At 45.3% G+C, this 15,359-nt stretch overlaps 2 protein-coding genes across 2 annotated transcripts in view; one reads left to right on the top strand and one right to left on the bottom strand.

Annotated features, from left to right (window-relative positions):
* The first annotated feature begins 1,112 nt into the window (after positions 1-1,112).
* Positions 1,113-11,295, top strand: LOC308113378 (proteasomal ubiquitin receptor ADRM1-like). Its single transcript, XM_080469635.1, has 10 exons — positions 1,113-1,223; positions 4,609-4,828; positions 7,049-7,165; positions 8,282-8,492; positions 8,727-8,805; positions 8,888-9,054; positions 9,899-10,030; positions 10,147-10,304; positions 10,853-10,955; positions 11,032-11,295. The coding sequence occupies exons 2-10, from the start codon at positions 4,619-4,621 to the stop codon at positions 11,109-11,111; spliced, it is 1,257 nt and encodes a 418-aa protein (XP_080325761.1). The 5' UTR covers positions 1,113-1,223; positions 4,609-4,618; the 3' UTR covers positions 11,112-11,295.
* Positions 11,296-11,338: 43 nt separating this feature from the next.
* The window catches only part of lama5 (laminin, alpha 5), a gene marked incomplete at its 5' end in the record, with an annotated part of 93,379 nt that continues 89,358 nt past the window's right edge, over positions 11,339-15,359 (bottom strand). The window contains 7 exons of the mRNA XM_080468580.1: positions 11,339-11,886; positions 12,438-12,557; positions 12,646-12,739; positions 13,299-13,429; positions 13,517-13,676; positions 14,339-14,476; positions 15,126-15,321. Of these exons, the coding sequence (XP_080324706.1) occupies positions 11,750-11,886; positions 12,438-12,557; positions 12,646-12,739; positions 13,299-13,429; positions 13,517-13,676; positions 14,339-14,476; positions 15,126-15,321 (976 nt within the window). The 3' untranslated portion in view covers positions 11,339-11,749. The remainder of the gene's footprint in view (positions 11,887-12,437; positions 12,558-12,645; positions 12,740-13,298; positions 13,430-13,516; positions 13,677-14,338; positions 14,477-15,125; positions 15,322-15,359) is intronic.

Here is a 15,359-nt window from a genome sequence, read left to right on the forward strand (position 1 = left end):
ACCTGCTGTTGGGCAACACTTCAAAAATGTTCAGTGAGAGAAAATAGTTACAAGTTCAGGGGAAAACTACAGTTAAAAACTCAAAGTCCGCACCACAAAGAAAAGCTTCTGTATCACAATCTGCAGTGAAAAATCATGGGAAAAAAATGATGTACAGAGATTAAATAATTATCAAACAAAATAGTTTAAAAAATATATATAAAGAGTTGATTTTGGCGAGGTCCAAAAGTTTGCCATGAGAGCAAGGGCTTGTGGGCTATGGTGTTGCGCTGTTTATTGGTGGATGGGTTAAAAGCCGTCTGTATAAACAGTCTCTGTTTTTTGTTATTTGAGTGTAAGATGACAACATTGACGTAAATGAAGAAAATATATATATATTTTTTGGTGTGATTCTAACGATTAAGCTGGAAAGGGGTAGGATTAAAAAAGTTAAAGTTCTTCCTACTCCCTTTTTGAACAAACACATTGTAAGATTCGAGTGTGTCCTTTTAACTCTGGATGACTCATTTGGATCGTCGTCTTTTTTTCCACTCAGTTTTTTTTCATATATTTCTTTACATGTTTGGGAATAAAAAATAAAAATAAAAAATTTATATATTTATTTGGCAGTCATTTTTTTCTTCGGGTAACTAGTCCCACATCGTTGGAGCACGGACACAAAAAGTACATCAAAACGAGCATAACGTTCAGGAATGTTTCTATGTTTTTTTATGATTCGGCTAACAGTTTCTAAATGAATCCCGAAATAATACAAAGTGGATGGGAGAGGCACCTCATGGAGGAGATGAGGAGCTCAGAGAATATCAGGAGACGCTGACATCAAAAGGAGAGGCAGGCACACAAATTTCATATGGAATTTTCTCGCTGTAAATGTGGTTAAATGGCGTTCGCCAGGGTGGCAAGTGTTTTTTTTCCCCATTTGTTTTTTTAACCTTTATTTATGAAACAACAATACAATGACAAACTCTTGGAGAAAAAAATCTCTTCTGGGCGGCATTTTTCTTGGTTTTAAACGACTTCCCTTCAAAGGAAATTGGTCACCAGTTAACACGAAAACCAGTTTTCCCGAAACACCACATGGCAGAGTTCCGTCAATCCCAGCGCCAAGCCACGCCCACTCCGCCCCTGCGCGCTGCCGACGCCAAGCGTCTGGGTGCACGACACAACCGGAAGTGAAAAACCTGAACGTGACGAGCAAGAAAAACTTCGGAGGGCAACTTCAGGTAAATAAAAACCTCCAAAAACGTCCTTGTTTTAAGAAAAACGTCATCGAAGATTACTTTTACGCACACATGGCTCGCATTTGTTGAGTTTGACCAACTTTTGTTCAATGAAACGTTTCACTTTTCGCGGCGTCACGGGCTAACGTTAGCATTGGCTACTTTAATGTTGCCCTTTAAAAGTCTCTAAAACACGAACAAACAGAAAAAAACTCCTCAAAACTATTTGATCACCGCGCGTAAACTGCACTGTGATGGATATGTGCGACGCCCTTGGTTATAATTCTGTGTGAAATGGCTGTTAACACCGAAAATAGTTTAAAATAAAATCAGATTAGCTCACGCTCATCAGGTTTCATTTCCCCTCAAACTGTATTCATTGTTTTAAAGAGTAATTCTCATTCTTCTAAACGCAATAAAACAAGGCGAAAGGCAGATATTAGTTAGCAGTTGCGTTCTGTAAGATGAAATACTTTTTTCAGACTCATTGGCTCATGTTTGTGAGAATAGAACAGTTACATTATAAATACATGTACTATTATTGTTAATACCATATAACAGCTCAACAGGAGCTCCTTTATTCCTGTGGCCACACAACTATTACTCCTCTTGTAAATAGTATTCGAGTCTCTGTTTATGCCTGTATATATTAATATAACTTTATTAAGTGTGTTTCCCTCAGAACACATTTTCAATGACCAGCACATTTATATTAATAGAGGATATCTGGGAAAGTGTGGAAATTGTAGGTCCTGTGTACTTTTACTCTGTGGTCCTGTTAGTGCCTGTTTGAGTTTTGTGTTTCTGCCACTGCCGTTTTCACTGAAGTTTGCAAAAAGTCAAGCACCATCACCAGCCTCCTCTCACATTCTGCCCGCTGTCTTCAAGGACAGAGGAACATCTTTATTTTCTCATACTCAAACATAGCTAGCGCTGGGGGTAAACTATTTTTAAAACGATTATGTTATAGAATAGTCAACTATTCTAATGACTGATTTGACGATTAATCTAACGATTATTTTTCTGTTGCACCGTTCTTAAAAACCATAAAATCTCAAATACCTAAAAAAAATCTTAGATTACTTTTATTATACAACGGTTTTCCAAAACCAAACATCTTCTGCTTAACACAAAATAAAAGCAGTGTTATACAAAATGTAAGGCCTGTCAGTGTTTACTCTTTTACAGTACCAGTAACTCTCGTTTAAAGGTTTTGAAAAAAATACTAAGTTGTAGTGCAAAACAAAGCACTGCAGTGCACAGTATGGACATTCCTGAGTGTTTAACACTAAACAAAATTCCTCTTTTACAGTTTCTAAGGAAGAGCACTCAGTTTTACAGCCTGAACACAAATCTCTCCTGTATAAAAGATTCTTTTAAAATGCAATGCGAAAACAAACACTGTACACACTACACATTCCTGAGTGTGTTTAACAGTTTCATAGTCCCAAAATAAAACTTAAGGCAAAATCAAACTGACTAAACTGCTATTCTGTCAGTGTTCAATATAGCACTGTCTATTTTCCTCCACCTTTTTCCTCCCTCATCACCACTCTTTACTCCTCCTCTACATTACCGACTCTGAATTACTGTAGAGGAATGTGAGCATGTCCACATGCTCTTCTTTTGCTCACGATGGTCCCTGCTGCTGAGAACAAACGTTCAGAAGGTGTGGATGGAGCAGGGGCACCCAGATGGGATTTTGCCACAACAGCCAGGGTGGGGAACCTCGTTTCATTTTCCTTCCACCACTGGAGCGGGTTTCTGTCCTTTGGAATGAGGTGCTCGTGTACTTCGGGGAGAAACCCATTCCAGACAGTGTCTTCCCTCTGGTCTCGGCCTGGGTCTTCATCTTCCAGCTCCTCATCATCATCTTAGCCAAGCAGCATGTCCAGGACAGACTTTGGCTTCTGCCTGGAGTCGTCTCGCTGGTGGGAGACTTCTCCAGGCTCTTCCCTCACTCGAACTGGTCTGGCTTCCAGTGCAAGGCTCTGAAGTTTGATTTTTACCTTCAGTATGTTGTCTGTGGACGGGAACTTGAGTTTTCGGAATCTCGGATCAAGGGCTGCGGCGAGGATGCTCGCATTGTTCCCATTTTCATCGTATGAAGTCTCACTCTTCCACCTGAAAAATAATGGATTTGATTTGCACACATTCAAAGTGCTTGGAGAGAAAGACCAGTAGAACCAATAGCTCTACATGATATAATACCAATGGGAAAACATTGAAAGATGCAAACTGGGAAAGCCTTATTTAAAATAGATTCGGTTAGCTCAATACAAGAGATTTAAAGAACTGAATAATTAAACTGACCTTGAAGCAATCTCTGCATCAGCTGTTTGGAAGGCGGCAATGGGAGCAGACTCAAAGGCTGTCTCTGTGGACTTCTGTAAGCCTTTCACCAGCGGAGGCAGGACAGATCCCGTGACGTATGCCTCACCACTCAGGAAGACGGTGGCTTCCTCGAATGGCTCAAGTACTTGCTGTAGTTCCTCCAGGAGGCTCCACTGGTCAGCTTTCATATCCAGGTAACGCTTTGATGCCTTGGTGACCTCTGGGTCTTAGAGGGTTGCAGTTACCGGCCACCGCTGCTCAAGGAGGTGTGTAATCATGTTGTAGGAACTATTCCATCGCACAGCTACATCCTGGGTTAATTTGTGTTGAGGTGTGCCCATCTGTTCTTGTTTGGCCTTAAGTTTAAGGAGGGTGACATCGCTACTGTGGAGGTAACTGACAAGCTCCCTTGCTGCCCCAAGTGCCCTGCTGATCCAGGGATCAACTGTGTTGTATGGACAGCACACCGAAGTGAGGCCTCTCCTCAAGGGTCCGTAGGGCTTTGGACAATTGCCTGTACATCATTACGGAGAAAGAACTCAAACTTGTCAGCGACCTCTTCAATCCAGAGAGCGATGTTGTCTGCTGTGTCATCGAGGGGCTTTGTACACAGGGACAAATGAGAACATCTCGTTGTCGATGTAGTGGCAGGTAGGGTTGTTCGGTATACCGGTTCTGTATTGGTATCGCGGTACTGACTCCTTTAAAACGATACTATACCTGGCCCAGCTGGTACCGGTACCGGTAGTGCATAGTGTCACTGTGTCGACTTCCGGATTTGACGTCAAAGTTTTTTTTTTAGAACCGAGTAGTCGACGTTATCGACTCGTTGCTACAGGCCGAGTTCTAGCTCTGAAAGTGTGGTTTGTTATCATTGATCAGGCACGCCAGAATCCTCTCTGCTCAGAGGGCTTTGGAGTTTGTTCATCGTATGTCATCCAAACCAGCAAAATCTGGTAGAAATGTCAAAAAACACAAGAAAAACATTGAGATCGTCATGGAAAGTGGCGTTTTCACGCTTATATTTTTCCACTGTTTTTTTGTTTTTTTGCAGAGATTCAAAGATGTCGTCGGGCGCTCTCTTTCCAAGCTTGGTCAGTGGATCCAGGGGAAGCTCCAGCAAGTACCTGGTGGAGTTTCGTGCTGGTAAAATGACCCTGAAGGGGAACGTCGTGATGCCGGACAAACGCAAGGGCACGGTGTACGTCCAGCAGTCCGACGACTCCCTGATCCACTTCTGCTGGAAGGACAGAACCACCGGGAACGTTGACGATGTGAGTAATTAGAAACCCACATTTCAAAAGTTTTACAGCACTCTCTTTCATATTTCCTCACTCAGTTGTCTGTCTTGTTTTGATGTGAAGTGACTTGTCCTCAGTGGTTTGAAAGTCTACTGACACGTCAAGGGTTTTGTGAGGTCGGGTATAACCAAACCAACATGGAAAACACTCAATTTTAATAGTTATTTCTTTGGCTTACACAAATACACTTGAGTTAATTTTGTGTATTTAAATTTCCTGAACTTTTGACCCATGATTCCTGGAAATTAGACATTTTTAAGCAAATCATTCCTGTGGCACAAAGTTTTAGCTGTGTATATGACAGCAATGTCACACAGTAATCATATTAAAAGTGACCAAATAATGTCTCTTTATTAAAAACAAAATATATGTTCACCAACAAACAAAAGGCTCGGCTAAGCCTACACAATAAAAGTTCTGTAAATCAAAATAACCCGTTGCAGGCCTGTCAACTTGAACTTCATAGGAAAAAATGAACTTGTTCTCCAAATGAGTGAAAGGAAAATCCAAGAAATACCTTGCCAGAGGTGTGGGGCCAAACCAAGTGTTCATCCAGAGTTAGAGCAGGGGGCAGATGTATGCAGGAGGCTGGTGGCCCACGTAGCCAGAGGAACTCTGAGCATCCAGGGGGGCTCAGAGCTCTATCTGGTGCTGAGAAACTGTTTTCTGGGGGAAAACAATGCTGGAGGGGACAGTCCAGAGACCAGTGGTAGTGAGCAGATGCAGTCCAGAGACCAGCGGTGGTGAGCGGATGCAGTCCAGAGACCAGTGGTAGTGAGCGGATGCAGTCCAGAGACCAGCGGTAGTGAGCGGATGCAGTCCAGAGACCAGCGGTAGTGAGCGGATGCAGTCCAGAGACCAGCGGTGGTGAGCAGATACAGTCCAGAGACCAGCGGTGGTGAGCGGATGCAGTCCAGAGACCAGCGGTAGTGAGCGGATGCAGTCCAGAGACCAGCGGTGGTGAGCAGATACAGTCCAGAGACCAGCGGTGGTGAGCAGATGCAGTCCAGAGACCAGTGGTAGTGAGCAGATGCAGTCCAGAGACCAGTGGTAGTAAGCAGATGCAGTCAGACCTAGTTTCTCCTCAGTAACTGCACACTGGTCAGAAGAGCAGTTCAACTGTGCAGCTTTTGGCTGAAGCTTCAGCCAAGGTGTCATTAAGCAGGTGGTTTGGTCCACCGTCCCGTAACAGGACTGCTTCAGCACTGCGATGCAGAACTCCCTGAAACTTTGTCTGACACCCCACCTTCTAGCCGCTCTGTCTCCTTCTCCTCTCTGCTGTCTCTCTCCCAGCTTTGTGAGAAAACCACATACCTGCTCCACTGCACCTCACTCCTGCTCACCTCAGGATCCCTATTATCCAATCAGCAGCAAGCAAGCTGCAGGCGGGACCACAGACATCTCTCCACACAGACAACTCAGATTTAACATTTGTTTTACAAAATAAACAAAATGAAATACGTGAAACATTCAAATAAACTTTAACACATTTCATACTTTGTTAACAAACCCCAAAAAATATGTATTTTAATCCCTTTTTAAATATGCTTTTTACTATTTATTCACTCATTTATCACGGGCATCTTTATTAATATTTTGATATTTATTAATATTTTTCACTGGGCTTCATATATATATATATATATGAAGCCCAGTGAAAAATATTATATATATATATATATATATAAGTTCAGAGGAAGTTGGAGACATCTGGATTTTGCAGGACGGTGATCAGGATCGAGGGCCAGTGATGAAAGTGATCGCCTGTCACTGGTCTTATTGTTGTGGCTGATCTGTGTATGGTCCACCGCAGCAGTTAACATTAATGTCGCTCACATTGTTTTGTCCCGTGTCAATCTAACTGAAGCGTGAGACTTGAGAAACAAGACAATCCAAACAGCAGATTTATTTTGTTTTCTCTTCAGGCGTTTGAATTCCAGAAATACCAGAGAGAGTGAGAGCAGTTGATCAGATCCTGTCGTTGGTTCAGTTTGTCTCACTTGTTTCTCTTCACCCTGTTTCAGCTCACACAAGCAGTTCTCAGATAATCAGTATCAACACACAGAAACCTCACTGCTGCTTGTCTTGTCTTTGTCTTAGATTAATTTTCTATTTAATGAAGTAATAACAGAAACAGAGGCCTTGAATTGTGATGAAGTTCTGAGTGTCTGATGCTGCATGCTTCCCTCTCAGGACCTCATCATCTTCCCGGACGACTGTGAATTCAAGAGGGTGAACCAGTGCACCACCGGACGGGTGTACGTGCTGAAGTTCAAGGCCGGATCCAAGAGGCTCTTCTTTTGGATGCAGGTGAGAGGAAAGGGACGGGCAGCAGCTGTGTTCATTCAGACGGGTGTTTAATGACGGCAAACCGGAGTGGGAAGTGAAGTGGGAGCAGAAGAAGAGTTTATTGACGTACATTCGTGAGAGAGCAGTTTGTGACGTTTCTAACGATCATCATAGACAAAGAACTTTGAACTTTCTTCTCCCGCATCAATTATTTATCTGATGTTTTTTTACATTTTCTCCTTTGTGCCACTTCAAGACACGTCTCATCAACTTTATGTGCAAAACATTTAAATGGGCGGGACTAAAAAATAGATCTATTTAATTGGGTGCAGAATGAAGACACACTCAGCAACGAGTCACCAGATATTTCACGTCGCTCACAATTGATCTCAGACAAAGACCCGTTCGTACAGCAACAGTTTCAAGTGAAAACATAAACTTTTGTTGCATTTTGTTTACACGACAATAATGCTCGGAGCCACCGAACACAGCCTTTTGAGATCGTCTCCAAAGGTGGAGCTTTTCTAAAATGCTCCGGCGCCGTATGGACTGCGGAAACGCTGGTCCTGGTCCTGGTCACCATGTTGGTAGTAACTAGTAGTTCTGCACATGCTCAGTAGAGCCAATCAGAACAAAGTTTCCTCCATGGTGTCATGACTCCCAGTGCATGTTCTCCTGGGACTCGGTGCTTTTATCTTGACAGTCACCATAATAACAACTTGGTCGTCCGTGTGTGTGTGTGTGTGTGTGTGTGTGTGTGTGTGTGTGTGTGTGTGTGTGTGTGTGTGTGTGTGTGTGTGTGTGTGTGTGTGTGTGTGTGGTTTCATTACAGAAATGACCAACATCACCTTCTAGTGGCCAAACATGAAAACTACATAATTTTTTACAATGTGGCTATTGAAACAATGCATTTTCCCTTGAAACGTTGTCGTGGAAACGGAGTCTAAGAGATGAACAATTAGCTCAGACACACAAGATCAAACTTTTAGGAAAAATCATTTAATTTCTTGTTTGGTTTCAAACATGCACTTATATTTTATTTTGTTTAATGAACAAACCTTCAGTATCTCAGCCAGGTTTTGAACATGGTTTTGAAGTGTGTGAAGGCCTGACTCAGTCCCCCTCCCCCCCCTTCAGGAGCCAAAGACGGAGAAAGACGAGGAGCACTGCCGCAAGGTGAACGAGTACCTGAACAACCCTCCGATCCCCGGCGCGCCCGGCAGCGGGGGTGGCAGCGGCCACGAGCTGTCGGCGCTGGGAGGAGAGGGAGGCCTTCAGAACCTGCTGGGAAACATTAGTCACAACCAGCTGATGCAGCTGATCGGACCCACGGGGCTGGGAGGGCTGGGTGAGCAGCGCCGGGTCGGTCCCGTCATGTTTACAGTCCGCACACACGATACAGCACGACGTGTAGAGGCTAATGCACGGTGGCTGAGTTTACGTTAAACCTCCAGTGGATCCTGTTTGGTTTTAATGTAGGAGGATGGATTTCCTGATGATTTCTGAAACTTTATCACAAATGAAACCAGCTGATGGACCATCGGGCCTGTTTTGACGTGTGCGTGCTTCCGTGCGTGTGCAGGTCTGGGAGCTCTCGCTGGACCAGGACTTGCCAACCTTCTGGGCAGTGGAGGACCGGCCACCAGCAGCTCTTCATCCAGGTGAGGAAGACCACACGGAGCCGCATTGAGCTCGTCCTGAAAAAAACCTCAGGATTCTGCTGAAATCTTCCTTTTCTTCCAGCTCTCGCAGCCAATCGGCGGCAGCCACTCCCTCCTCTGGTGCCGCCCCCAGACTGAGCTCCTCTCAGACCCCCACCACCCCCGCTGCTCCTGCTGCCGCCTCCTCCACCTCCACCTCCACCTCCACCACCACCACCTCCTCTGCTGCTGCTCCTCCTGCCACACCAGGTACATGAAGCAACATCTGTTTGAGTAGCACATACGCCATGCTAACGCTAATGCTAATCAGTGGCTGTGGACAGAGGCTAATGCTAATCTCGCTCACGTTTGAACGTCTCTGTAACTTTCTGCACGTTGTTGTCTGGAGTCGATCCAGGATCAGTGACGCACTCCTGCAAACCAGAGTTTGGTGAAATAGTAAATGTTCAGACGACGCCATTGACATTAGTTAAAGCTAACGATGCAGTGACGGGTGAACGGAGCGACAGTGATGTAACTCAATTGTTTATTGTAATCAGTTACTGTGTGGTGATGCAGCTGTCACAGTAAACAAGACGACAGTTTTAAAGTTCAATGGAAACTTGTGTCATTTAAGAAAAGATTGTTGCATCATTAATCATTTCATGAAGCGTAACTAGAGAAAGTGTTGGTGCTACTTTATGAAATGTTAGTTTCAACATCAGATTGTCTTTCTGTGGTTTCTACTGTTGAACTTTGACCCCGTTTACACAGCAAAGATCAGTTTTCTGTATTTAAACTCTAGTCTTCTGGTTAGGGGTAGTTTCTTGAATTTTTTTGGGGAATTCAAGTTACACACAGAACAGTCCGGTAAACTCTTCTCCATCATCGCGGTCGTCTGTCACTTCTCTGTCACTCGACACCGTTTTTGTGTAAAAGTTTTCTGTTTTCATGTAGACGTTGTGTAAAGTGAACTTCCTCCTGCAGCACCTTCACTTAGGGTACGTCCCAATTGGTTAAGGTAAAGCTGATAGTTGAGGAGTTAGGGACCATTTGGACATACCCCCAGTGTCGTCTGAGACCTCCTCACCTCCTGGTGTCTCCTCCTCCACAGCGGCCGCTCAGACCCCGGCGGTCCCTGCCTCCGCCGGCAGCCCCTCCCCCCACCAGCCCATCCAGCTCAGTGACCTGCAGAACATCCTGGCCACCATGAACGTCCCATCATCAGCCGCTCAGGGCTCAGCAGGTGAGCGGCAGATTACCCCCCCCCCCCCCCTTTTTTTTTTTTTTTTTTACACACACTTGGGTGGGGGGCAAGAGCAGGACTGAGAGCAGTGAGTGTAACGTGCCGCCATCCTGCAGTGGACCTGACCAGCGTCTGCACCCCGGAGATGATGGCTCCCATCCTGACCAACGCTGAGGTCCAGCAGAGGCTGCTGCCCTTCCTGCCCAGCGGGGAGAGTCTGCTGCAGAGCGCCCAGGAGATCCAGAACACACTCAACTCGCCCCAGTTCCAGCAGGTACGTACACACACACACACACACACACACACACACACACACACACACACACACACACACACACACACACACACACACACACACACACACACACACACACACACACACACACACACACACACACACACACTGTATCTACAACCTTCAGGAACCAGCAGAGAAAAAACACCTGATTGTAAATGTGTGAAGCTTTTTAACAATTTTATAGAACTACATCCAGGAGTTTTGAGGAAAAAGCCAAAGATCAGCGTCACAATACTAATCAATAGTTTATCATCTCCTCGTGAACAGAGTCTGGAAACATTTCAGAAAGCTGGAGCAGCAGCACATCGAAATGATATTAAGAAAGACGCTTATTTGATCATTGGAACATGGAAACATGTTAAAAACTTCCTAATGCGTCGAGTAAGACGTTAAACTTTACACCATAATAGTTTTATTAATTCATCGTAATATTTGATGATGTAACTTTTAGTCTGGCTGAGGATCCTGTCAGAGTGTGTCTGTGTCGTCAGTGGTCTGTAGTTTGACTCTGCTCTGCCCTGCAGTCCATGAGCATGTTCAGCAGTGCCTTGGCCTCCGGGCAGCTCGGTCCTCTCATGAGTCAGTTCGGTCTGCCGCCAGAAGCCGTGGACGCCGCCAACAAGGGAGGTGAGACTGGAACCTCCGTGCTTCTGCGGCTGAAAGGAAACGACACGGCGACTAAAGCGCTTCTGTGTTTTTCCAGACGTGGAGGCGTTTGCTCGGGCCATGCAGGGCAGCAAGGAGAAGAAAGAGGACGAGGACGACAACATGACGCTGGACTAGAAGACGTCCGGCTGCTCAGAGTCCTTCTTTCTTTGTTTCCTTCCTGTTCGACACCAAAGGACCAACAGCGAGGCTCCAGGTGGGAATCGCTCATCTTCAGGATCCATTTTCAGCCTGAACGTTTCATTCGGCCTCAGCGGCGTCTTTCTTCGTCACTCTTCTAATAAAAACCACATCGAACTCACCCGCGTGTTTCTGTTCTTTCTCAATCAAAACAAAATACATTTTATATGAAAACGCTTTATTTGGACTTACATTTCCAACAACGTGTGTGTGTGTGTGTGTGTGTGTGTGTGTGTGTGTGTGTGTGTGTGTGTGTGTGTGTGTGTGTGTGAGAGAGTGAGAGAGAGCTTATTCATTGAGTGAGATAATTGTAAAAGTGGTTATATCACACTGGTGCATGTCTCCAAGGGACGGAGGACAGACAGGACGAGACGTCCAACACACGGAGCCGCTCTGACTACGCACTGTACGACACGTGACGGACGTCGGCACCAGAAAACACGGCAGTAATATCAAAATACACTTTCTGAAAATGGAAAATAAATATTAATGTACTTTAAATTAGCTACCGTAACATGACGCCCACCACCAGGAATGCGAGGCTAAGACTGTGTGTGCGTGTGCGTGCGTGCGCGCTACATGTGCGGGCAGCCCTGAGTGCCCACGGCTCCGTGTACGGCCAGCGGTCTGGACAGCAGGGCCGGTCTGCGGTTGATGGTCACGTGACGCACACAGCCGTGGAAGGCAGGTAGAGAGGAGACGGAGGCGCCACCTGGAGGACAAAGAGGGGACAGCAAGGGGTCAAAGGTCACAGACAGAGAAGTACATGTAGTATTAATGATGGGAACGACTTTGACATCAATGTAATTAAACATTGTGGAGCACTGTCACTTTAAATCAGTTTTAAAAGCTGCGCGTGTTTTAAAATGGGATTAAAGGAGAGAACGGTTAATGTTAATGGAGATAACGTCACACTGAAGACAAACAAAACTACAATTTCATGTGAAATCGCAAAACTTTTGTTGCGTTTCGGTTCACACAACATAGACAACATACTTTGTATAAACACTCAGGTGGAGACGCTGCTGCTGCAACAATAAGAGCAAAGCTTCAGTGTCAGGACTCCCAGTCAACTTTCTCCTGGGAATTGGTAGTTTTATAAACCACCAGCACCACCTAGTGGCCCAACATGCTAACTCCATCGTTTTCAGAACGTAATCGTGTACAAGGCGCCTAAATCTGCTCTGAAGATATTAGACGTGAGATTGAAAAACTCTGAAGTGCTGATTTAAAGTGAAACTCTTTGGGACTGCCTCCTCTCACCTGGAGCTCCTCCCAGGTAAACGGTGTGTTTGCTCCCTGCAGAGCGGCTCTGTTTGGGGCCCACGGTGTGGTCAGCGGCTCCGTCCACCTGCAGCTGCAGGACGTTGTTCTTCTTCAGCACTGGAGCAGAGAGACGGAGGTCGGAGGTCAGGGGTCAGGGGTCAGAGGTCAGACAGGGAGAGCAGCAGGAGGTTTGTACAGATCTCACCTGTCAGGCTGTGCCAGCGTCCGTCACAAAGAGGATCCTCTGGACTGAAGGACGTGGACACGTCTCCTTTACCTGTGTTCACTGTCACCGTCACCTGGAACACAATAAATCAATCAATTTCACAATTATATCAGAGATTCACGTATTAGTAGAAACATAATTGAACTAGATTTTTACTCCTTTATAGGAAGGGGTTTTCTTTTGTCTGAACATCAATACAGATATAGTTTCTTTTAATCGTGTATTCATTCATTAGTTGTCAGAACTAAGGGATATTTAAATAATCTACTCCTGTTATGTTATTGATTTGAGTTAAAATATCAAGAGTAACAAAACAAAGTAGTATTAAATATGACTCGAGAGATAAACTACTTATATATTTACATAGTCTATTCTCTTGTATCCTAAATATCAACTATTAACTATTTGTGCAACGTTGAGCGGCTGTGATGACCCAATTTGCTCATGTGGGATTAATAAAGTCTAATCTAATCTAATCTAAACGTAATGTAAACAGTGACTGGTATAGAGAGAGCATGAATGGAACAGAAAAACACGATTCACAAAACTGACATGATTCCTGTTTAAAATGACTTCAGGTCGTTACTGAAGCGACTGCAGCTTTAATCCAGTCCCAGTGTAACGAGCCTCACCTGTCCCTGGTTGAGGACCAGGCTCAGGTGTTGATCAGGTGACGTCCCAGCATGCAACAGCAGCCCCGAGTTGGAGACGGGCCGAAGCTCCAGCTGGATCTCCAGATCGCGGCCCAGAACCAGCGACTCATCTGCAGGGAGGGACATCCAGGTTAGGATTAGGATTCCGACCCCGGGGGGTGGGGGGGGGGGTCTGAAAGACCAGCGAGGAGATCTACCGATAGCCACGTATCCGTCCTCGCCAGAGAAGTACACTCCGGGCTGCAGTGGGTCCTGGAAGCAGGGTACTGCCCCCTGGCTGTGGGTGGGCGGTCCTACAGGGGCTTGGTTCAGGGTCAGGTCTCTGACGCAGCCCACGAAGCCTCTGGAGCCCGGAACCTGCAGGGACACACATTTATCAGCAACATCCAGCAGAGAAATGTCCTCTGGACAGACTTCACACGCAGCTGCACACCGTTCAAACATCAGTCCTGGTTACAGTAATCTGACGACTCTTCGCAGAACAAAGTGAAATCCTCTGTGGCTCCTGCACGCCGTCTTCAGGTGATTAAACAGTGTGAAGCATTAAGTCCAAATAAAGAGCTGAAATAGTTCAACCGAGACGACGCTTAAAAAGAATCAAACTAAAATCACTGAAACAACTAAATGACTAAAAACTGTTCTAACTGCTAGAAATGATTTAAAACTGTCAAAAGAGTTTTAAAACTGTTCAAAAAGGTAAAATGGCTGTTAAACTAATTAATTAATTAATACAGTACAGCGAACAGGTGAAATAGCTCAAAGTAAACATTTAGGAGATAAGTTTATAATAATACAGATTAAATGACTAAAAATGATTTAAAAAAGCTGAAATGCTCTAAAATTAAATAACAGAATTAATACAGAGAAAATGACTAAAGATGAAAACTGAAATAGCAAAATGGTTTAAAGAAAAGAGGGAAAAGCTAAACGAGATAAAGACGGCGACCCAGTAGAACGAGTTGATGTGAAGTGAGCAGAAGCGTCTGGCGGTGACGACGCTCGCAGACGTCGGTCGTTACCGTCAGAGACGGCGGGACTCCTCCGACATATAGCGCCCCCGTCAGGCGGCTCCGCTCTCCTCCAGGGAATCTCTTGGACTGAGCGCCGATCCCGTCCACGATCAGACTGATCCGCTCGCCCTCGCGCTGCAGAAACACCTGCAGGGACACGACACACTGAACAGGTAAACAGCGAACCCAGGCGAAGGGAGGAAGATGCTCTATAATCTGGATGTTAAGAGGAGGAAGATGCTCTATAATCTGGGTGTTAGAGGAGGAAGATGCTCTATAATCTGGATGTTAAGAGAAAGATGCTCTATAATCTGGATGTTAAGAGGCGGTAGATGCTCTATAATCTGATGTTAGAGGAAGGTGCTCTATAATCTGGGTGTTAAGAGGAGGTAGATGCTCTATAATCTGGGTGTTAAGAGGAGGTAGATGCTCTATAATCTGGATGTTAAGAGGAGGTAGATGCTCTATAATCTGATGTTCGAGGAAGATGCTATATAATCTGGATGTTAAGAGGAGGTAGATGCTCTATAATCTGATGTTAGAGGAAGCTGCTCTATAATCTGGGTGTTAAGAGGAGGTAGATGCTCTATAATCTGGATGTTATTTATGAACTAATGACAATGAGAAGAAGCAGCATCAAACCAAGTTCTGCTTTTCTAGTGGAAAAGATAGAAGCTCATGCCAACATTTCTCATGTTATAGAGTCATACTTCAGTAAACAGGAGTTTAGTGGATTAGTAACACTGGAGAAACGCTAATGCTAACTAGGACATATGATTCAGTCGCGGCTCCTCACCGTGTGCCAGCGGTCGTCGTTGTACTTCTTGCGGCTGCGCAGGCTGACCTTCCTCCTCCCTCCGTCCATCAGGAGCAGCAGGTGTCCGTCCGACACGGCCAGCGACATCACGGCGCCGGCGTGCTCCCCGTCGCCGGCGTGCAGCACCACGCCGTCGGAGGAGTTGATCCTCAGCGCCATGGAGACGTGAGGCGTGCTGGCAGAGAGACAGTCACAGGGAGTCAGCAGGAGGAG

Source organism: Lipophrys pholis (assembly GCF_963383615.2).
Source record: "Lipophrys pholis genome assembly, chromosome: 8".
Taxonomy (NCBI): Eukaryota; Metazoa; Chordata; class Actinopteri; order Blenniiformes; family Blenniidae; genus Lipophrys; species Lipophrys pholis.

Coding starts and splice junctions, on each gene's coding strand:
- LOC308113378 (XM_080469635.1), top strand. CDS start 4,619: ATGTCGTCGGGCGCTCTCTTTCCAAGCTTGGTCAGTGGATCCAGGGGA. Junction 4,829..7,048: donor CCACCGGGAACGTTGACGAT/GTGAGTAATTAG, acceptor CTTCCCTCTCAG/GACCTCATCATCTTCCCGGA. Junction 10,956..11,031: donor GGACGCCGCCAACAAGGGAG/GTGAGACTGGAA, acceptor GTGTTTTTCCAG/ACGTGGAGGCGTTTGCTCGG.